Source organism: Tursiops truncatus, chromosome 17 (assembly GCF_011762595.2).
Source record: "Tursiops truncatus isolate mTurTru1 chromosome 17, mTurTru1.mat.Y, whole genome shotgun sequence".
Classification (NCBI taxonomy): Eukaryota; Metazoa; Chordata; class Mammalia; order Artiodactyla; family Delphinidae; genus Tursiops; species Tursiops truncatus.
The window spans coordinates 70212200-70234706 of NC_047050.1; the positions used below are offsets into that span (position 1 = coordinate 70212200).

General features: G+C 50.5%; 1 protein-coding gene and 1 long non-coding RNA gene across 3 annotated transcripts in view; both read left to right on the plus strand.

The window, feature by feature from the left end:
• Positions 1-3410, plus strand: part of TG (thyroglobulin) — a 242494-nt gene extending 239084 nt beyond the window's left edge. The window contains exons 46-48 of the mRNA XM_019931980.3: positions 815-949; positions 2089-2279; positions 3178-3410. Coding sequence (XP_019787539.2) covers positions 815-949; positions 2089-2279; positions 3178-3296 — 445 coding nt within the window. The 3' untranslated portion in view covers positions 3297-3410. The remainder of the gene's footprint in view (positions 1-814; positions 950-2088; positions 2280-3177) is intronic.
• A 10297-nt stretch (positions 3411-13707) lies between these two features.
• Positions 13708-20468, plus strand: LOC117308666 (uncharacterized). Of its 2 annotated transcripts, XR_012327430.1 has the most exons (4): positions 13708-14215; positions 16749-16808; positions 16975-17147; positions 17406-20468. It is a non-coding gene; the product is annotated as an uncharacterized lncRNA (long non-coding RNA). The 2 variants fall into 2 exon arrangements; XR_004522782.2 differs by having other exon boundaries at positions 13718-14215; positions 16975-20468.
• Positions 20469-22507: the final 2039 nt, after the last annotated feature.

A 22507-nucleotide genomic window follows, 5' to 3' on the forward strand; every position in this document is an offset into this window, starting at 1 on the left:
GCCCCTGCGCTGAGACTGCTGAATGAGGCCACATTCACAGAAGGTCCAGCGTGGCCAGCCGCTGCCCTAAACAAAGACACTCGTATCAGGTATGACATGGATTACCTCCCAGACACCAGAGGGCAAAGGCCAGACTTCTCCTTGGGAAAAGCCAGTTTCTCTACTACACAGCTTTAAAGTCCCTCCAGCTTTTCTCCCACTGCTCACTCCCATGGCCCCCTGTACCAGTGCCAACTCAGTCCATTTAAACCACTCATCTGGCTTCCGAATCTTTATTCCCCCCGTCTGCTGCATATTAGGTATCCAGTTCAGCACAGCACATATATTACTGACCAGCTATGTGCCAGGCACTGTGTTAGGGTTGGTTCCATGGATGAATAGCAACCTTGAAGAGCTGGAAAGTATAAGCCATCTATGAACAAGGACTAGCACAGAGAAGGGCTTGAAAATGCGGGCTGTTTCGAAGAAACAGATGTTCAATTGATACTCTAAGTATCATGGTTGGAATGTGGTCAAGAGAACATTGTCTTGGAAAATTGCTTACAAACTTACAGAGGTTGTTTCCAGGGAGTTAAGTGCTCAGCACTGAGTACACTTTAACCTGTAGACTTGCCATGGATCTGCCCCAGTGGGGCCATTGGACTAAGGGCCAAGCAGAATCTCTACTAAACTAAGCACCAAACAGTAATCCTAAACATAAAGAGAGAAAAATCTTCGCTGGGCAAAGAATATTGGGTTTTGGCTCCTTTGGTTCTTCCAGCAGTTTATTATTCCTTTAACTTTTGCTCCTTCTTCTTTCCGTGTGTTTTCCCAGCTTGGAATCGCTGGCAGATGTTCGATATGCCTTTGGGCTTCCCTTCTACCCTGCCTACGAGGGGCAGTTTACTCTGGAGGAGAAAAGCCTTTCCCTGAAAATCATGCAGTATTTTTCCAACTTCATCCGATCCGGGTGAGTAGACCACGTGTGCCTGGAGCCTGCCCCGTGCATTCCCTCCCCTCATTCTGAACTCAAAGGCCACACTTTGTGTTGATGGACTCACCCTTTCCTCCCTACCACTGGTCTCCCCGGCTCAGCCTCCCCTTCTAGCCAAAATGACCTTTGCATAGATTAGTCTTAACAAAGAAACATCCCAATCATACACTCCCTTGTTCAGCCACATTTGATGGCTCTAGACCAGACTTTCTCACCCTCGGCACTGTTGACACAGGGCTGGATAAGTCTTTGCGTGGGGCCGTCCTGTGCATTGTAGGCTGTTCAGCAGCATCTCTGGCCTCCACCCATGAGATGCTGGGAGCACCTCACCCCTGTACCAGTTGTGAGAACAAAAATATTTCGGATATTGCCAAATGGCCCTTGGAAAGCAAAATCACCCCAAGTTGAGAACCACTGTCTTAGATGATCAAATGAAGTTACGACACGCGAGATCCTTCCCTGTCTGCCTCTGGCCTCCCCACAAACCTCTATTCTAGCCCAGCTATAGCATACTCACCATTCCCACTTCCAGAACTGGTTCCTGCTCTCCTTTCCACCCTGTCTCCCTTTACACCAGACAAGCAGTGCTCACCGAGCACGGTGCTCAGCCCCCTGGAAACTTCAAAGGGAAGTTGACCTTCAAAAAGAAGGTGGCCAACAGGTTTGCCCAGCTCCTGGCCCACCTTCCTGCACAGGCCTTGGGCAAACAAAGGCATTCCAGACACTGTCTGTGGTGTCCAGATAAAGGACACCAGGACTGAAAGAGACACGGTGACGTCTTGAGCGTTCAGAGAGTCAGAGGGCAGCACTAGGTCCTGAGTGACACTGCTGGGTCGCGAGCTCCCACCTTTCCTCTTCCAGAAATGGCCCAAGAGCGAAGAGTTCGGGCATCTGCAACTTCTGTTGTGTGTAATGCAGCTGTTAAGAGCACAGCCCTGGAATCACATAGGGCAGGTTCAACTCCTGCTGTGACACCTGAAGATGTGTGACGTGGTCCTCAGAGACCACGTGCAAGTGGGAAGTGATCCCAGGTGATGAAAGGAGAGAGCAGTTTCCCTCACGGGGAACTTTCTTGCCTCCTGGGGAACTTTCTTTCTTTCTTCTCATTCCCCCAGAAATCCCAACTACCCACACGAGTTCTCCAGGAAAGCGCCTGGGTTTGCACCCCCCTGGCCTAACTTCGTGCCCCGTGACGGCGCAGAGAGCTACAAGGAGCTCAGCGTCCTGCTGCCCAATCGACAGGGCCTGAAAAAGGCCGACTGTTCCTTCTGGTCCAAGTACATCCGGTCTCTAAAGGCCTCAGCAGGTAGGGATCCAGGGCCACTGGGTTACTGGGATGCCATTGGCATTGCCCCTTCCTGTGAGGAACTCACAGTCTTTGGGGGGGCGGCTTCTCTTTGTCAAGGGCCTCCTGTTCTGATGGGGGATGGGAGGGGCACAGGGAGAAGATACTGGGAGGCCCGGGCTGGGGAGGGCTGGGCGGGTTCAGTAGGGGACCGATGGCAGCATTGGTGTGGGGAAGGAAGGCAGGGTCTTGAACCTCACGCCCGCTGCCCTTGGTGGCTCGGACGAAACACCTTGGAGAGGGATTCCTAGCCGGGGGAGAAATGGGTATTTCACTGCTTCCTGTTGAAGAGAACTTCCTGTTGCAAAGGTGCTGAGAAGAAGTGAATCATAATGACGGCACGGGGAATATAGAGATCAATGCAGTGCCCTAAGAAGCTTCCAGAAGAGTGGGGGAGTGAGTGACAGAACCCAGCGAATGTCCTTCAGCTTTTTGGGTGCCACGATGGAAGTCTACCCCCAAGCTAGTGAGACCCCCAAAGGAGGGAGGACTCACATGTCCCCGGAAGCCTTCCTGGGGCAGGCGGTGCAGAGCTGAGGTTTTCAGTGTGACAGGAGCTCTTCACATGGGGAGGGGCAGAGTGTAGCATTCAGCAGGGAAGCGACCTTTTGCCCAATATACAGTTTAGACTCTCAACTCTGCTTTTATCTTCTCAGTTGATGAACCCAAGTCCCTTGTACCCTTAGCATGTCCCTAGAGCCGGGAGGTAAGTCTGGTGCCCCACCCCAGAAATGTCCCTCTGTAGGGCATTAGTAGGGAACTCCCATCAGAGGCTGGGGTCTCTTTGGGCCAAAGGGAAAGAGACGAGGGAGGATGAGTCCTGAGCCAGGTTAGACCAGCCTTGCCTCTCCTGTTCCAGATGCAGCTGAGGATAGGCCGTCAGCAGGGACTGAAGAGGAAGGCCACCCGTTTGCCCCTGGGCTGACAGAAGACCTCCTAGGTCTCCCAGAGTTTGGCTCCAAGACCTACAGCAAGTGACCAGCCCCCAAGATCCACCCCCCCACCCTGCCAGCCTCACCCCAGCTGCCACCCTGGACACCTTATTCTCCAACTTAGCCACTCACTTTCAATAAAGTGTCTACATGCAGAGAAGCAGTGGTGACTCAGCTTTGTTCATTCGAGAACATCCCTGGGAGACGCCAAACTATGTCTTAATAACCCTCCCGAGGTTTGAATCCCAGGCTGCTGTTTCCTCCCAGTAGATGATGAGGGAGCATCCTCTGTGCATCAGGCCCTGCTGGCTGCTGGGACGCACGGACCAGGGAATGGGGATTCATCAAGGGCAGGCCCCAGAGTGACACAGCCTCACCTGCGTGTTAGGAAGAGCTCTCTGGTGAAGGTTCCAGAATGGAGGTAGGAGACCAACTCGGGCTGGGACAAATCTCTGAGTGAGAAACAGTATGGTCTGGAAGGAGGCCGTGAGGGCAGAGATGGAGGGGAGGTCCAGATCCATGGACTCTTCAGGAAGTAGAATTGGCCTGACTGAGTGTGAGAGGGCAGAGGTGCAAGGATGCAGAATCATCACCCCAGCTATTGGTTGATTTGCATTTCCAGATAAGCACCTGAGTTTACCATTCATCTCCTGAGGGACACATTTATGAAGGCAAATCTTCTGTTTAAAACTTCTTCCTTCCCCACCCCATCCCCATTATACATACACGCAATTAACCCAAAGTCAAAGCAGGTGGAGCCGGTTAACAGTCTGTCATTTACACGGCATGTCATAAAATGCGTTCACACGTCATTTCATTTGAACTCAGACCAAAGTCAGTGAATATTCATATGTTGGGACTATCACCCCCATTTTGCAGCTATGGAAGGCGGAGCTCAGAAAGCCTTATGTTACGCCTAAATTCACACAGGGGCAAAGTGCAGGATCAGAGTTCAACTCAGGTCTCCTGACTTCTCTGTTTCCTCACTCTTCCTGGACTTCACATAAATCTATAGCCACATCATGTGTCCTGTAAAACCTATTTATATCACTGAAAACCCCAGGTAACCTCTAACCTTCATTATAGGCTTTTTTTTGTTCCATTTAAGTAAACAAAGACCCAACTACAATGCCTTAACTAAAGAAGACTCCCAGAGGCAAATGGTCCCAAGATTGATCAGTGGCTCAGTGATGCCATCAAGGACCCAGACACTTTGTAACCTTCCTCTTTGCCATCTTCAGCACGTGGATGATGGCTCACTTCACTAACACAATATAGCTGCCACAGCTCCAGACATCACATCCCCTCCTGACAGCATCCCATGCTGGAAGCAAGCAGAGCAGGGTACCAAGGGCCTTGCCTTCAAGTGCCTCTTTCTTTTCTTGGAGGAAAATCTTTCCCAGTAATTTCTAGCCAATTTCCCTTTGCATCTCATTGGCCAGAATAGAATTGTATCCCCACTTTTAAACCAATTACTGACAGTGGGGAATGGGCTTACCATGATCTGATGAGACCAGGCATGACTTATTCCCTAGAGTAGGAGATATTGCTGTCTCAACAAAGCTGGGTGAAGTTAGCAGAGATGAATGGAGACAGTTGTTGGGTAGGTAGCTGTCATTCTGCCGCATAAACAATCTTTGCTCCCAAGACCAGAAGAGTTGGTCCTGCCCACCCGTCCTTGGGGCCATTCTTGTTTGACCTGGAGTTGGAGTTGGCCTGCAGCACCTCTACCTCTTCAGTCCAGAGTGGGCTGTAAAATCAGGTGAGCATGAGTGCCCCCGTGCCAGAGGTCATGGCCCTGGTGCTTCCTGGTACCTTTCATATAGGATCAGGCTCCAGGGCCTGGGGACTCAGACGGGGGGCAGGGGACACAGCGCCGAGAGGCAGTGCTCTGCCTTCCCAGGCCTGTTTGGCTCTTTTCGGGGATCCAGAGGTGGAGGTGGGTGAGCTCTCTCTTTGTTTCCTGTGGCTGCCATAAGACGTTACCATAAAGGGTGAGGAGGGTGGTCTTAAGACAACAGTAATGAATGGTCTCAGTTCTGGAAGCCAGAATCCAACAGGAAGATGTTGGCAGAGCCAGTGTCTCTAAGGCTCTGAGGGCCCCTCAGGGAGGGGTTTCATGCCCCTCCCTCAGCTTCTGGGGGCTGCTGGTGACCCATGGAGTCCCACCAATTTCTCCTCCGTCTTCGCACGGACTTCTCTGTATGTGTCAGATCTGCCTCTCCTGTCTCTTACAAGGACACCCTTCATCCAAAATGATCTCATCATGAAATCCATAATTACAACTGCAAAGACCATATTTCCAAATAAATTTATATCCACAGGTACTTGGATGAAGACTTGGACCTGTCTTTTGGGGGGACACAATTCAACTCACTGCAGGATTCAAGACCTGGGGGGTCTGGCACTGTGTCAGGGAGGGATGGGAGGGAGGCTGATGCCCAGGTGGCCCACCCAGGACTGCTCTGGGAGAGCCTTGAGCTCAGATTCCCGCCGGGGGGAGAGAGAGGAAGCGGCCAGCGTGAACTTTGGGGTGAGGCTTCACGCACCCAGAAGGCCCTGCTGGCCTTGCTCTCTCCACAGCCCGGCCCTAACAAAACCAATAGCAGCGTCATCATTTTCTGAGGTCTCACACCCTATGCCAAGTGTTGTCCTATGAGCACTGTCTCATTTTTCTCCCCCAAATGAAGTCCTGTTCTTGTGTTGCCATCAGGAAATGGGTGCTTGAAATTCTACCCCTGAACCTTCGTTCCCTTGGTTTCAACTACAGTCTGTCTCCAGTTAAAGTACCAATTCCCTGCGGAAGAAATGAAGGTTTCTCCTCTACCAGCACCTAGTGGGGGCTTTGAAATAAGACAGGCCTGAGTGCAGTGCCTGCTTTTTCAGGAGCTCACAGTAGGGCGGTGACTTGGAGTAATTCCTTTAGCCCAGCGGCTGCAGGCCTTGGTTAGAATCATCTGAGTGCTTGTAGCAAATCCCAGCGCCCAGGCCACACCCCAGATGGAGTAGATCAGAATCCCAGAAGGGTTGGGGGGGCATCAGGGGATTTCAAGAACGAGCCCCGGGCTTCCCCGGTGGTGCAGTGGTTGAGAGTCTGCCTGCCGATGCAGGGGACACGGGTTCGTGCCCCGGTCCGGGAAGATCCCACATGCCACGGAGCGGCTGGGCCCGTGAGCCATGGCCGCTGAGCCTGCGCGTCCGGAGCCTGTGCTCCGCAACGGGAGAGGCCACAACAGTGAGAGGCCCGCGTACCGCAAAAAAAAAAAAAAAAAAAAAAATGAGCCCCACTCATAAGCTCTCTAATCTTTAATTTCATCACCTGCAGAATGAATTCAGCTGAGTTTACTGGATGAGCAACACTCAGCAATGTGTAAGCGGGAAGTATTTGTATTTTCTCCTACCATTTTCCATTAGTGGTCGGCAGAATGAGGGCTCCCCAAAGATGAACGCAGCCTAATTCCCATAACCTGTGAATAAGTAGGGTTACAGGGCAAGGGGACATTAGGGTCGAAGATGGAGTTAAGGTTACCAAGCAGCTGACCCTAAAATGGGGGAAAACAGCTGGGATTACCTGGGTGGGTCCATTGTAATCGCAAGGGTCCCGAAAAACAGGAGGGGGGCAAGGGAGAGGACCAGAGAGATGCCAGTGTGAGAAGGACCTGGCCTGACACTGCTGATTTTGAAGATGGAGGAAGGGGTTATGAGTCCAGGAATGTGAGTGGCCTCTAGAAGATGGAAAAGGCAAGGAAGTGGATTCTTCCCTAGAACCTCTAGAAAGAAATGCAGCCTGCGGACACCTCGATGTTAATCCACTGCGAGTCACGTCAGTTTCTCATCTACGGAGCTGTAAGATAATAAATTTGAGCTGTTTTCAGCCCATAAATGTGTGGTAATTTGTTACAGCAGCCATAGAAAACTAATACATTGCTGTACTTGTTCAGAGGTATATTGTATCCTGTGCTTGGACCAAAGATCAGGCATAGCTTATTAATTTCCTGTTAATAAAAAGTTCACTCCTGTCCAATATCAAAACCCCAAGTTCACCATCGATAGCCTGGAAAATGGGGCATTCACATTCTTTAACCTGGTTGGGGTAGGTGATGGACTGATGCTCACAGAGCCCGTATGGCCCACCGACTTTGTAGACCCTGCACGTAGGGCCTAGCACCAGATGCCACCGGCTACTTGTTTGCAGCCTTTGCAAACTGAGATAGAAAACATCCCATTTGAACATCCAGTCATCATCATCATGCCTGCTCTTCAGATTCACCCTCTGCTGATGTGCTGTGTACAGGAACAGAACACAAGAAAGTACTGTCCACAAAGCCTGGACAGTTAGCCATTGATTCAGGCTACCTACTACATACGAGGCAGTCCGTGACAGAGGCAGGGATGGGGAGCCAGAGGGTCCAGGGGCCAGGCCGTCTTGGCTCTGCACTGGAGCAGCTCTCAGAAAAGCCTGGCCAAAGAAACACATACAGTAGTTAGACTGTCCAAGCTGGAGGAGGCCTGAACCCACATCACGAGGAAGGAGCTGAGCGGGGCTCGCCCAGGTCCCACCGCCAACCCTGCTGGGACTGCTCTCAGAGCTTGGGCCCAGCTCCCATTCTAGCACTTTCTCCTGCACTGCAGACATGCCTCTGCAAGTCCCTGTCTCTTCCCAGATGATCTGGGCCAGCCTGACGTGTGGCAGGGCAAGCATGAAGACGTCAAAAACTTTCCCCGCCTCTGCTAAGGGCAGGAAGGCCCCAGAACACCTGGCATCAAGGCGAGGGTCACCCAAGAGCCAGGAGGTGAGACCCATGGTGACCCTGGGGATCAGTAAGGCAGGAATCAGGAAAGGAAGTGATGATATTCACCGTGAGTCCAGCGTCGTTCTGAGTCAGCTTCCTCCTGAGCCGGAAGCCAGACAGACAAGGGGATGAGGTGAGGAACTTTCTCAAAGGGAAGTTGTAACACAGCTGCAAGTCCCCCAGCTCCAGGCCCCGGCACAGAGGCCCCGGGGTGTCGGGAACTTGGGGAATCCAGGGTCCCCAGTGGAGCTGGGAAGACAAGGGCATCTCCTCCCGGACCATCCAAGGCTGTCAGGCCATCGGTCCAAGAAAGGTCTGAGCGTGTGAAAATCACCCGAGGTTCCTGTTCTCAAACTTTTGAGGATACGTAGGTCTCAGGTAGGGCTCCGAAATCTACATCTTCACATAAACAATACCCCACCTAAGGAATTCCTCCCTTGTTCCCCCGTCTGCCATAATCCCATTTTCGCGACTTCTCACAGTTTTCATTTTAGTTCAGCCTCCCCGCCGTGACTCTAGACCATGAATTTGTTTCTATTTGTCATCTATCAGCTTCATTCTAGGACTATTGATTTCCTGCTGAGAAAGCTGAAGACTTAGCTCACTTCACCTCGCCCAGCCTCTCCTCGCAAACCTCCAAAGGCTCAGGAACGGTATAATTCTTATTTTTCCTTTTGGATACTTCTGTAATTCTGAACAAGATATTTTTTTCTTACGCCACCAATTTTCTAGCAACCCCTATCTTGCTAGTTAAGTGATGAGTGTGTTTGTATCCTGATATCTCTTCTTCTTCTTTTCTTCTTTTTTGCTGTCCAGGCTCTTAGAATCATTCTGTCCTGTAGCCTCCCCTAAGCCTTCCACGCTTCGTCCTCTTGGTGATTTCTACAGTTAAAAACCAGTTAACTTCATTTACCAGGTTAAGATGTTATATATATTGCTCACAGGCCAAGCTGTGAGCTAGAATTACACATTCTGTTCTCTTGGTCTGTGATGCAGCCTCTGGGCATTTCCAGAGGCCTATTCGTAAGCCTCTAGATCAAATAGCTTCTCTTTTACTAGACTCCATCAGTTCCTTAAAATCATGCTATGTGTTAGAGCGATTTCTGTTTAGACTATAGTATTATAGTACAGCTTCTTGTTTTATCTAACATTTATAATTGCTTTCTTTCCTCTTCTTTTCTCTTCCCTCCCTCCCTCCCTCCCTTCCTTCTTCCTTCCTTCCTTCTTTCCTTCCTTCCTTCCTCCCTCCCTCCCTCCCTCCCTCCCTTCCTTCCTTCCCTCCTCATTTTCCTCTGTACTTTTTTCACATCTTCCAGGAATGTGTATGTTCTCACATCCCCCTTAGTGAGTCTCAGCCAGGTTTGGGTACCACTACCTTAAGGATGATATATGGCTTTCAGATTCAGATAGGAGTCTGAGCTCTGACTCAGCAGCTCTCCTACTGAATGACCCACCAAACCCCTCCACCAATTGGGGCATCAGCTCCACCTGGAAAATGTGGACACGTCATCACTCTCCTGGCCCTGCTGTGAGGCTCCTATAAGGCAAGAGAAATCAATGTCCTGCATAATTAGAAATTGATGGACAATCATTGGAAGATGTTTTCATTATGAATATATGTTTCTGTGCAGCTCATTCCCCACTTTGGGCTGAGCCCTCTACTCGGTGCTGAAAATACAAAGATAAATAGTCCCAATGCTTGAGGAGCTCCGGGTCTAGAAAGAGGCTCAGACAAGTAAGCAGCGGGTCTCAATTCAGGGCAACGAGTGTGCTGATAGAGACAAAGCTGAGGTTTCAGGAGCCCCAGGGGGCACCTAAGTCCGATGGGAGAATGTTCTCCAGAAAGGTGGCCCCAGGCAGAATACAAAGGATGAATAAAAATAAGCCTGGCGTAGACAGCTTGGGCAGGTGGGGATGGTGTTCTAGGCACCCCCCCCCGTCCCCTGCAGGAACAGAAGCACAGCTGGCTCCCAGCAAGCATACAGGAGCCCTAAGGCATGACAGCATCTAGTAAGCTCACATGTTCAGGAGCTGCCTCCCTCCGGCCCGGGTCCCGACCCGCCACTTGCCAGGGGAGCCCTTGAGTTTCTTTCCCATCAGCTCTCCATCCTCCCAGGGCTCCTGGGGTTGCCCCCGCTCCCCTCCCTCGATGGTCCTGCTTCCACCCTCCGCCTAAGCAGGCGCTCAGCTTCCGGTACCTGGAGCAAGTCTGCTCGAATGCCGTGCCAGCGCCCCCGTCCCAGTGGTGCCTGTGTGAGCCAACCTTCTGGGCCTTTCCGAGGTCAGAAAGTGAGTCACAGCGGGGAAACAGACAAGTGAGGGAACTTTACCAACGAACCTGGGGGCAGTGACCAACGTCTGGGGCTCTGCCGAAGTGCTGCCTGGCCTGGGACGTGGGCTGCCCTTGAAAGGGGAGGTAGGACCAGAGTTGGTCCCAGGCCTTTGCTGGCTGACCCTTCTCTAAGATAGCCCTGGCATCGTCTCATCCTCTTTGTTTCTTTATATTCAAACTGGAATTCACTGGGCCTCCCCTCTCTCTGAATGAACCCTCCGCCTCCCTCCCTTGCCCTCGTCCCGCTGTCTCCAAGCATCCTTGAGTCCAGCTGTGTGCCTGGTCAGCGGTGGGGTAATGAGAGAGAAGGGGAACATAAACCCCCTCATGAGGACATGGCATTTGTGTGTATCTCACTGAAGGACTAGAACCAGTCATGGAAGAGCTGGGGGAAGGGTGTTCTGGAAAGAAAAAATAGCAAACCAGGACAAAGCCCCACCCCAACAGCAGAGAGAAGACCCAGGAGTCCTGGGCCTGTCCCGTTAGGTGGAGAAGTCAGTGTGACCTCAGACACCAGCCCAGGTGTCTGGACCAACACGGTCCCAGAGAAGGACAATGCAGCATAGAAATGCCAAAGCTTGGCTTCCAGATCCACACCACCATTCTTTTTTCCTTCTGGTGGTCCTTCTAGCCCTGGGGTCCCGGCTTTTCTGAAGCTCGGTTTGTTTCACTGTAAAAGCGGGGAAGGAGATGACCAACAGCACAGAGTTGTGTGACTACAGTGTAAGTCAGGGACCCAGAGGGCTCGCTGGTCTCCACGTGGTCTGGTTGGCTGTGAGTTGGCAGAAGGCACGCCTGCCCCTTTGAATCCAGCCTCTGCACCTTGCCGGCTCTGTGTCCTAGAGCAGGTTACTTAACATCTCTGAGCACCTCCAGACTTAGTGATGAAATCCCATACCTACGCTTCTCAGGAGCCATAAGGAGTAAATAAATTCACATCTATCAACGGCACCTAAAAGCATTTACATGCAGCAACTGTTCAAGAGGTGATTGTCATAATTAAAAACAATATTAGTAACTGGAGGTGAATTGCTCTTATGATGCAATGCTTTTTATTTGGATATTTCTGGCTTTTGGCCACCGCCCTTCTCACTTAGTTCAACAGCATGCATTAACACCTAATTTGTTCCCAGTTGTCTACAAGACTGTAGTCTGAAGCCAACTGCTCGTTACCCTTTGAAGGATGAGCTATAAATACATCAGGTCATCAGAAAGAGGAAGGAGCACACCTGGGCAGCCCAGAACATGTAAATTTGGCCAAAGGAGATTTCAGGGCCTGGAGCCCACCCAGTACCCTCTGGCATCTGCAGAGCAACTCTGGGCATCCATGTTAGGGACTGCAGGCCAGCTGGCTCCCCCTCCAGCTTCCTTGGGAAACCCCCTGGGGTCCCTCAGGAAGGCCACAAATGCAGACAGCCTCATGCTCTAGGGAAGAGGGAAATGGCCCCCGGTGCAGAGGGTCCAGGGCTTGGTCCCAGCAGGTGTGGTGTTTCCCTCTGTGGACTGGAGGTGTCCGGAAGGTCTAGAACCTGGACAGCCCAGGAGGAACGAGCAGGTGAGTCCTGACGATCTTGGGTGCATTGTTGAACCCCTGAACCCCAGTTTTCTCATCTGTACAATGGGATGTTCTTGACCATTATAGAAAATGCATGAAGTCACCTGCCACATCGTAGGTGTTCAAGAGGACCCAGTTTCTTTTTCTCTCTCCTCTTAGTAGTATATTATCATTTCCATGTTGTATCCCAAACACTTAGAAATTTCCTGGCACAGGGAATGCTCAGTGAGTGCTTTTCAGAAGGATGAAGGAAAACTCAGAGACCCCAGATCAGACAGAATTCTCAAGGTGGGACAGAATTCACTGCAGGGTGCGGCAGACTGAATACTGGCCCTGCAAACATGGCCATGCCCTGATACCTAGAACGCATAAATAGGTTGTTATATGCCAAAGGGGGCTTTGCAGACGTGACTAAGTTTAGGGGCCTTAATATAGGAAGATATCTGGAGTATCTAGTTGGGGTGGGGGCCAATCTGGTCACCTGACCCCTTAGAAGCAGGGAACTTTCTCTGTCTGGGGGCAGAAGAGATGCTGCAGAAGGGGAAGGCATGGAGATTCCAAGCATGAGAAGGATTCAACTTGCTGTTGCTGCCTCTGAGATACAGGGGCCTGCATCCAAGGACCAGACAGAAGCCTCTGGAGCTAAGAGTGGCCCCCAGCTAATAGCCAGCAAGGACCTCAGTCCTACAACCACAAGGAGCTAGATTCTGCCAACAACCTGAAGAAGCCTGGAAGTAAATTCTTCCTCAGAGTCTCCAGTGAGAAATGCAGCCCTGATGACACCTTGATTTTAGCCTGGGGTGGCCGTGGCAGACTCCTGACCTACAGAAACTGTGATAGAGAAAAATCTGTATTGTTTTAAGCCAATTTTCTACGCTAATAATAAAAACCAATACACAGAACCTCCAGGTTATGAAGAAGTCAGAACCTCTAAGCCCCTTGGCTACTGTATACTTCTACCAAGCATACTGGAAGTATGACCGTCACCACTCTTTGTGGTGTCCGCTGAGAGCCAGGCTCCCATATCCCTCTCTTCCTTAAACATATACCATCCTTCAAGATATCTTACCAAGACCCATGGACCGTTAGACTTTGGGCCCCTAGGGTACCAGGCAGGGTCGATTAAGACCAAGACTTTTTGGCTGGGAGAATCTTGGGGGAATTTCACTGAAACTAAACATATCCCATACAATAGAATTCGAGTAATGTTCCAGACAAAGTCAAGATTTTCCCCAAAGGTTTCACAAGTGCCGTGGTGAACTAATGTCCTGAATCCCTTCCCATTGACGGTACCCCTCCCAGTTGTGTAACGGCTCACGACCACTTGATGGGTCATGCAGACAGGTGGGGATTCATGGGGGTGGAGGGGATGGGAACAGGGAGGGGGTGGGGGAAACTTTGCTGGGAGGACAGCTTGTTGCTACTTCCACCTTGAACTCTGATATCACGTCAGGGGGGAAAATCCTTTAGTTGTGGTTTCACAGGCCATTAAGGTAAAAGTCACCATTCTCCTCTCTTCTCACCCCTTTTCTTATTCGCAGAGGCTGCAACTGGGTCAAGGATTTGGATGCGTGATGGTTCAGAACAAGATGTGGCAAACGCGATCAGCTGGGCCAAAAAGAACCAAAACTGTGGCCTGGTCTTTCAGCGACCTTCCCTTTAAAGATCTCCAGGGTGCCTGGGAGAGAAGGGAGACCAGCTGACCATCTCTTTCTGAGTTCATTTCCAGTTTTAATATCAGATATCTGTCCTGATTTAATAATTATTTCCATCCCCCTTTTTACTGATGAGAAAGTAATTCAGGTGGGTTTATGTAAGGTGCCGCAGTGTCCAGAAATGTCCAGGAGAAGCTAGAACGAGACACAAAGGAAGGTTATTTGCCATGAGCAGCAGCAAACAGTAACCCGGACCCAGGCTGAGCTCTGCCAGGATCATACATGAAATTCCTCGTTTCGTTCTCAAGTGAAGGGAGGGGTGAAAAATCCGTTTCCCCGAAATCCAGAGGAGTGAGAAATCCTGCCCAAGACCACACCCTGTAAGAGGGATTTGGCCCCAGAAGTCTGGCACGAGGGCTCAAGCCGTGAATAGCCATACCACGCTGCCTCTGTGCGACCACAGAGGCGGGGACTTGGAAACAGGCTCTTTGAAGGACGGGCTGAGGTTAACCGTGCAGGGGTCGGGGGCAGGCGCTGCTGCTGGGTAGAGGGCCTATCATGAGGCGAAGTTCAGGGTCAGCCGGGGATGCTGAAGAATCATCAAAATTGACCTTGAAAGCCTCCTGCAAGGTACAGTAGACACAGTCACGATATGGGCCCTCTCGGTGGTGGAGCAGCAGGAAGCAGGCAGGCTGGGAGGACTGCGGAGGGCCCGGGCATGCCAGCCCCCCGAGGGTAGAGGCTTAAGGCCAAACCCGCCAGTCCTAGCCAGCTCCTCCTTTTCGGCCCTGGAGCTTCTTGGGCTGTCGTGGTGGATTCCTATAGACCAAGTCCAGGGGAGGCAGCTTCCCGTGCAGGGAACAAAGGGGCCGCCTCCAGGGACTGCCCCACCCCAGTGACTTCACTGGCCACAGAGCCACACACGCAGACAGCAGATGACATCATAACCACAGCCGTGGGCCGGCCCGCCGGGTGACATCACAGGCCCCGAATAGCTCCAACGTATGTTAGCGGTTGAGAGAGAGGGAGCAAGGTCACCGGGGCCCTCTACGGCCAGCCTCTGCCGTTCCTCTGGGGCCCTCTGGGGATTCTTCCCCAGCTGCTCCTTAGATCAATCGGCGACTTACGACTTGGATTGCAGAGGCATAAGAATCATTACTGAAAGCAGACCAGACAAAGGAGAGAAACGCAATCACCCCAAACCCCAGTACCCAGAGAGATACACTCACATCGTTCAGAGTGTTATATCTTTCTACTTTGAGCATTTATGAACATACTCCTGTAGCATATAATTATTTACACACTTAAACAACAAAAAGGCACATATACTATATACCATTTTGTACCCCGCTTTAAAAGAAACTTTTTTAATCAAATGTGGGCACTCACTGCATCATTAATTATTCTTCTAAGTAAATTTTAATCACGGTGTATTACTTTAGTACTGAATTTAGTACTAGTACGAGTATTACTCTGAATCTTGCAGTGTTGGAGGGAGGTTAGGCTCTGATTTCTTGAGTAAAAATCATATACAGCCAAAATTAACCTTGAGAATCTCCTGTAAATGTCCAATAGGTACAGTTGGGGTACAGAGTGCGCCCCTTTTAAATCTATGACAGCTTCTTCTCTGATGTTGGAGCAGATCTCTGTCTTTTTGGTTCATCACAAAAGAGCAATAGGTAGCTTGTATTTATAGGCATTTGATTGTTTAAATTTCCATATTTTCATCATACCATTGTTATTCCTATTGACTTAGTGCATAGAGTCGACTATTCACAAGGGAACGCAAACACGATGCAGTGTCACCACGTTCTGCTTTACTGGACCTTCTTCAGCTTCATTTCGACCTCCTCACTGAGGAAGGAGGAGATCTGAAGGTCCAAACAGTCCCACCACAGAGACCACATTGTATAGCACTGCAGTCGCATAGAAGGTCAGAGCTTGCAGGGACATCTGGGATCATCTTGTCCCCCTCTGCCATTTTCTAAACGGAAACTGAAGCTGGGAGAAAGGAAGGGACCCACAACAGGTCAACAGCAGCTGGACCACATGTTATCAGGGCCCCCAGGCGAGGCTGGCGGGGACATTGGGGATGATGTATCCTGGCCTCACCTTGACTGGCCAGGTGGGGTCACCAAACTCCCGCTCCTGGACTCTTTTATATAAACATGACTACCTTGGGGTGTCCACAGGGCATGGATGTTTATAACTCGTCTGTTCTCCACACCAACTCGGGCAAGTAGGCCAGAGAGAGAGCAGTTATCATCAGCATTTTACAGATGGGAAACTCAGGCTCAGACGGGGTGAGTGACTTGCCCACCATCACAGAGCTGTTCCCTCGGGTCTCCTTGGGTCATTCATCTGACACACTCCAGGGCATTTTTTCGTCACGGTGCACTTCCTCTCACCCACTGTGTCACGCTGTGTTTTGTAAGATGGTGGGGAAATAGAGCCCCTTCTAGTACCTTCCGAGTAGCCACAGTGGGATTAGAGCACAGGGCTCCTAACTGCAGGCCAGTGTTCTTGGAACTCTGCTTTCCATATTTATGTTGTTGGCATCTATGACATTCAGAACAAGTTGCGCCCCTCTGGGGAGGGCCCTGTAGCTTCATGGCCTGGTGACAGGCAAGAGGTGGATTTCAGCCACTGCCCTTAGCCCACTGGTGGGGACTAAGCCGATGCCGCTGTGCAGAACGGGACGTCCTCCGTCAGATACAAGGGCGTGTCTGCATTGCCTAACCAATTTCTCTGCTGTTGACTACAGAGCTTTATCCCTCTGGCTGGACATCTATTTGGAATAGTCATATTTTTCCTCCTCAATTCTTTGTTCAAGTTTTTAAAGGTGCAGAATTTCTTCCAGCTAGGCCACCCCCTCCTCAACCCTGCTGGGAAAATGGGAGGTAATGGTAGACCTACCTTCATGATACAGGCTGCTGAACACCCAAAGCTAGAAGCTTCTGCCTGAGACGTTACTCTTTCCTTTTGTAGGCAATGAGCTCTGGGGAGGTCAAGAAAGCATAGAGCTTCAGACCTGCTCCCTGCAGAGGCCAGGCCGAGCCTCGGGGTCAGGCGGCGTCACACCCTCCAGCCGTCTGCTCTGCCCAGCCTCCCACTTGCTCACCCATGGAACTCTTCCTATATTGTCCTCTTCTCTTCTTTCCAGGCTCTGGCCTCTCTCTCCCTGCCCATCAGAAGAGATCGGGAATCCCTGTTATGGTATCAGGTGAGTCATCTTCACCTACGGCCAATCTGGGTCCACGTCCCGAGGAGGGTGGCGGAGAGAAGTGTGCTTCTCTGGATGCAGAAGGCCCTCTATGGCATTTTTCTAAACCAGAGAGTCACCCAGCATCATCAGTGACACCATCCCTTCCATTGTATTCTATCTCTAGCTACATCAGGACAGTTCAGAGGCTTTGCAGGCGTCCCTCAGCGCACCCCTCGATGGGTTCCAGCCTGCCCCTCCCCAGCTACCGCACACAGACAAGGCCCCAGTTCCAGTGGCGTTGCCCATTGGGCACGGGTTGTGTCACTTCTTCCCTTCACGCTAGCTCAGCAGGAATGAGTGAGTAAACGCTGCTCCTTTCTGTGTGGCAGGGAGGGTGTACGCATAGGTCGGGGCCGGCGGTGGTGTGAGTGCGTGTTGCGCGTGTGACAAGCTGGAGATTGTGCGTGGGCACGTGCTCCCTCGTGCTGGTCCTGGCGGTGGCGTGTGTCCTCACGTATGCCCGAGCTGGAGGTCAGGGGGCTGAAGGGCAGGAGGACATTGGTATATGACTTGAGGGTTCCCAGGCCGCCTCTCGCCAAGTGGTTTCCTCTGAAGCTCAGGATCAGCCCACACGGCCTGGGACGGAAAATACCAGCGTCAGCAGCCGGTCCCTGACTCATTCTGAAAGCCCGCAGTCCTGCCGCCGACAGATGGCCCAGAGCCTCCGGCCTGCGCCCCTCAGCTTCCAGGTGGTGCCTCTGAAGACCCGTTTCCTTGCCCACAGCTCGGAGGCCCGTGGAAACCCTTTACCACCGCCATCCCCTGACTCCCTCCCTCTGGCTTGTTCTTCCACCCAGAACACAGCTCAGCCTTCCACCTTTGCCCTCGGTGTTCAAAATCTCCCCAACCAGAGCCTTCCCAACTCGCCCCAGGAGGTCCTGGAGTGTCGCCGAAGTCCCACAGGTCCCGGCGGCCATGTCTGCCCTGCTGTCCCTTTCTTTCTCTCCTACTCACGCTCCCTGTGGGGACCTGTCACCCCAGAGCCACGGCATGTGACGCAGCATCAGCTCTGCTGACACGGGGCACTGGGACCGTGTCCAGCCGAGGAACCACCAAAAAGTAAACATTTTCATACACCAGAATGCGCACCCCAGACGCCTCACCCCGTCCGAGACCCTTCCCCTACCCTGTGGTGAGAGCCCGGGGGTGGGGGCTGGCACGTGGGACAAGACAGGGGAATATTTGCAAGCACGTCAGTCAGCAGGACAGGTGTCCATCATACAGTCAGACCAGGGCATCCTGGTGCATCGAAAGGCAGCTTCCAAGTGGCCACATCGAAGGGCCCCAGGGTGGTGCCTCTTTCTGGGCTGGACGTTGTATCCCATAGGCTGGTGCTGCCCTGAGGCCATGCTGTAATTTCACGGGTGTACCTTCTGCTGCCACGGAGAGAATCAGTGCTGGTGTTTGGCTGGAAGGTAGGTGCTGCCCTGAGCTGAGGCCACCCTGTAATTTCACGGGTGGACCTTCTGCTGCCACGGAGAGAATCAGTGCTGGTGTTTGGCTGGAAGGCACTGGAACCACCATGCTGGTGATTTACAGGCAGCAAGCAGGCTGGAAAGCTGATTCACTTGCCCTGCCTGTTGTGAAATATTCGCCCCTTGGGGTCGGGGAGGGAATCCCTCCCACCCACTCCCCATCCACCGCCCCCTACACTGACTCATGCATTTGGAACCTCACTGCCATTAAGACACCCCAAAAGCCCGCTTGCCTCTCAGGTTAGCAATTTCTTCTGAGTGAACTACATCGTCTATTTCTGCCTCTAGCCCCCTCTTCCTTGGTGTCAATAGACGGTGAGCAGAGCCAAAGGGAAATTTCACACAGCCGTGTCTTCCCAAATCCCCTCTCCTAGCTGCTTCACTACCTAATCCCTCCCTCCTGTATCTGTCCTTGATTTCTGCATAAAGCCCCAATTGCTGCTGGGTTCCAGGATGCTCTCTGGAACGACCAGGGCACCAGCGGGACTTCCACACAGCCCAGGAGGACACTGCCTCGCAGAAACAAGGCTGGGCCCAGGGAAAATAGATGCTCTGCTTACAGGCTGTGTTATCGTTGCTTGAAAAGCCGTCAGAGAGGAAGTTCATGACCTACCACCCGAGGAACCTTCTGATCATTATTGCAGTAGATTCTGAATTTTACTGTCACCAAAACAGATAACAAAAATTCAACTTAAAGTCTATTTTGAGGACCCATTTTTGCCAGGTAACAGAAAACACAATGTAGTCATTTCTTGACAAATTGAGTCACTGCGAGTACATGTGGGGACTCTTTGGGGTGACCAGGCAGGAACAGACATTCCCCTGCCTCTTCTCTCACCAGGAAACGTCTGAATCCTGGATCTCAGAGCATTGACAGGGACTGGATGTCTGGTTCATGTCCCCATATGTCCCTTAATGATGCCCACCGGATGTAAATATTCTCTGCCAAGATTTGGTCTTTGCAAGTTGGGGTCTCAGGAAAACAGCGGTGGGGCAGGCTTAGCTCAAGGGGGGAGAGGCACAGCTGGACCACAGCCTGGCACCCTGGCCCCAATCTGCTATTCTTGTTTCAAGAAATGATGCATTGATCATGTTGGTCAATCTTTGACCCATTGATTAGAAGTACATACTGCATATTATTTTTAGTAGCTCTACATTTTAATCCCCAGTGGTGCTACAGATGAGGTAAACGAAGTTGCTGGAGAAGACTTGGCCTCGATATATAGAAGCTACTACTTGGTATGTAGTAGGAAAATGGGCTTTGGAGAAGACAGATGTGGGTTTGTAATAAGAGAGTGAACTCCTGGGCTTCCCTGGTGGCGCAGTGGTTGAGAGTCCGCCTGCCGATGCAGGGGACACAGGTTCGTGCCCCGATCCAAAAAGATCCCACATGCCGCGGAGCGGCTGGGCCCGTGAGCCATGGCTGCTGAGCCTGCGCGTCTGGAGCCTGTGCTCCGCAACGGGAGAGGTCACAGCAGTGAGAGGCCCGCGTACCTCAAAAAAAAAAAAAGGAGTGTGAACTCCTGACACACAAGAATTAAAATGTGTTCTGAAAACATTGTGGACTATAGGATGAGGACTTGGGCTTGAAGGGTCTTCCTGAGGAAAGAGACACACATTTCTTACAAGGTCTCTATTTTTTTCTTTTAAGATTGTCCATTGCTTTTTTAATTGTAAAAGTCACACAAATTTGTTATGGGAAATTTCGTAAAAATGATATGAATAAAAAAATTAGGCACCCATAATCCCCCCAGAAATGCCGGAAATAATTGTCATAAATATTTTGACAAAGTTTCTTCTGGCCTTTTGTCTCTGTGTGTGAGTATGTGTAGATTTACATAATTATGCTAATCTTTTACATACACTTTGCATCATTTTTTGTTGTGTTTTTGTTCGTTTTCTTGTATCTACTATTATACCATGAGCTCTTTGAATTTTCCACTAAGATATCTGTGAAGCCACCAAAGTACAAGGTGAAAGAGAAACTTAAATTTTTTTTTTACCTTTTTAGCATATTATGTTCTGGTCGCTGAGTGTTTAATATATCACATATCACCTCTCTTCACAACAGCCATAGAAGGGAGGTACTACTTTTCCCCCCATTTTACAGATCAGGAAATTAAGATTTAGATGGGTAAGTAATGTGTACGAGGTAACAGTAAGTTGTGGAAATAAAATTGAATTGATCCCACACCATACCATTCATTCATTTACTCATTCACTCTACAAATGACTGAGTACTTCTATTGCCAGGCATTGCTCTGGAATACATCAGTGATCAGAACAGGCAAAAAGAAATGCCCTCATGAAGTTACTGTCTACTGGGGGTCAGTGGGTTGAAAATAGACAATGAATAAAATAAACACAAACATCTTATAGTATAATAAATGGTTATGAGCGCTATGAAGAATTAACAGGGAAAGAAGAGGAGGTGAGATGGGATAGCATCGCAATCTGAAATAGGGTGCTTAGGGTAGACCTCAAGGAGACAGTGATATTTGAGCAAAGTCTTGAAGGAGGTGAAGGAGGACATCGGAAAGAATGTCCCCCAGAGCCGGCAGCACATGCAAAATCCCTGAGGCCGAGGGTACTTGGACCGTGGGCAGGAGAGAGGGGTGGAGAAGATAAGACTTGAGATTTGAGTCAAAGGGTCCAGTCAGTCTTGTAAACCAATGTCGAGACCCTGGCTTTTCCTTTAGATGAGATGGGATGGCATTAGAAGACTCTGAATAGAGTGACATGGTCCAGCTTGTATTGAAGAAGAATCCCTCTGGCTTTCGTGTGGAGAAAAGGCTGTAAAGGGAACAGGAATTAAAAAGAGCAGAGTTAAAACTGTACTTAGCATTTTGTAATAACCTATAAAGGAAAAGAATCTGAAGTGTAATAGATATATACACATATATGTATAACTGAATCACTGTGCTGTGCACCTGAAACTAACACGACATTATAAATCAACTATACGTCAATTTAAAAAAAAAATTTTGTTTAAAGCATTAAGAAGCTATTGCAATGATCCAAGCCAAAGATAAAGGAGGAGGGGTTGGACCTGGGTGATAGAAGGCAATGTGAGAAGTGGTCAGATTCCAGATCTGCTTTGAAGGAGGCAGAGAGGACACAGGAGTGTGGGCGCCCTGAGAGTTACTCCAGATGATACTCGAAGCTTTCAGGTTAGATGACGTCACCTGAGAGGTGTGTTCTAGAGAAGACAGACGTCTGAGAACTGAGCCCAGGGCCATTTAACAAGGAGAGGCTGAAGAGGAACCAAGAAAGTTGAGGTGGTGAGACGGAAAATGAGTCTCTTTTGAGAGTCTGAGTTGATCCTCAAGCAAGTTGAGTGAAGTGAGTCAATGCCTGAGGTGCGTTAGTTTATCACATCCCCACCCTTCATCCTCTCCCCAGTTTATAGATGAGGAAACTTGAAGTTCAGAGGCAAGAAGGGAATTATTGAAGGTATCAAATAAGGATGTAACGGAACTGGGATGGAAGCCTTTTTCTGGGTGATGTGGTGATGGGCATCTTTCTTGGACTGGCTGTGTCCTACACCCACGCGTCAGACAGGCTCATGTGAAAGTGTGCATTCCTACACCAGCCTTCCACCAGGACAGAAAGGGAGTTGATCTATACACACTCCAGCGTCCTCCCTCCATGGGTGGGATAATTCTGAGCCACATTCTGCACTCCCTCCCAGAGCTCCCCATGGGGTTGGGCCTCTGTTGCCCTGGTCACCGCTGTGTGTTCACGATGTTCCTTGCATTCCCTGTGTCCCTTGACCATTCTCTTAGTGGGATTCCCCAAGTCACCTCCCAGTAACTCCCTTGCACTTGAATTCTCATCTCAGGACCTTCCTCTGAAGAAACTCAAACGTAGACTCGTTCGCATTCTGGACAAAGAATGTCGCCTGTCATTTCAGTAAACAAAGGATGTTGCGGCCATAAAGCCACCAGCCATTGCAGCTGCCCCTGCCGCCCTCCCTCAACTGTGCACCTTGAGGGGATTCAGGATGGAGAAAACCAGGATGCTCGCCCTAGATAGTTAAGATGCACATCAAAGGAATAATTTCATTTAGCCCAGACTCTTGCATCTCCTCATACATAGAAAAGTGTTAAATTTATTAACTTGAGATGTCTGTTTTTTCTTTAATTAGATTACTATCTTTTGATGTTTGACCATCTGTTTTTG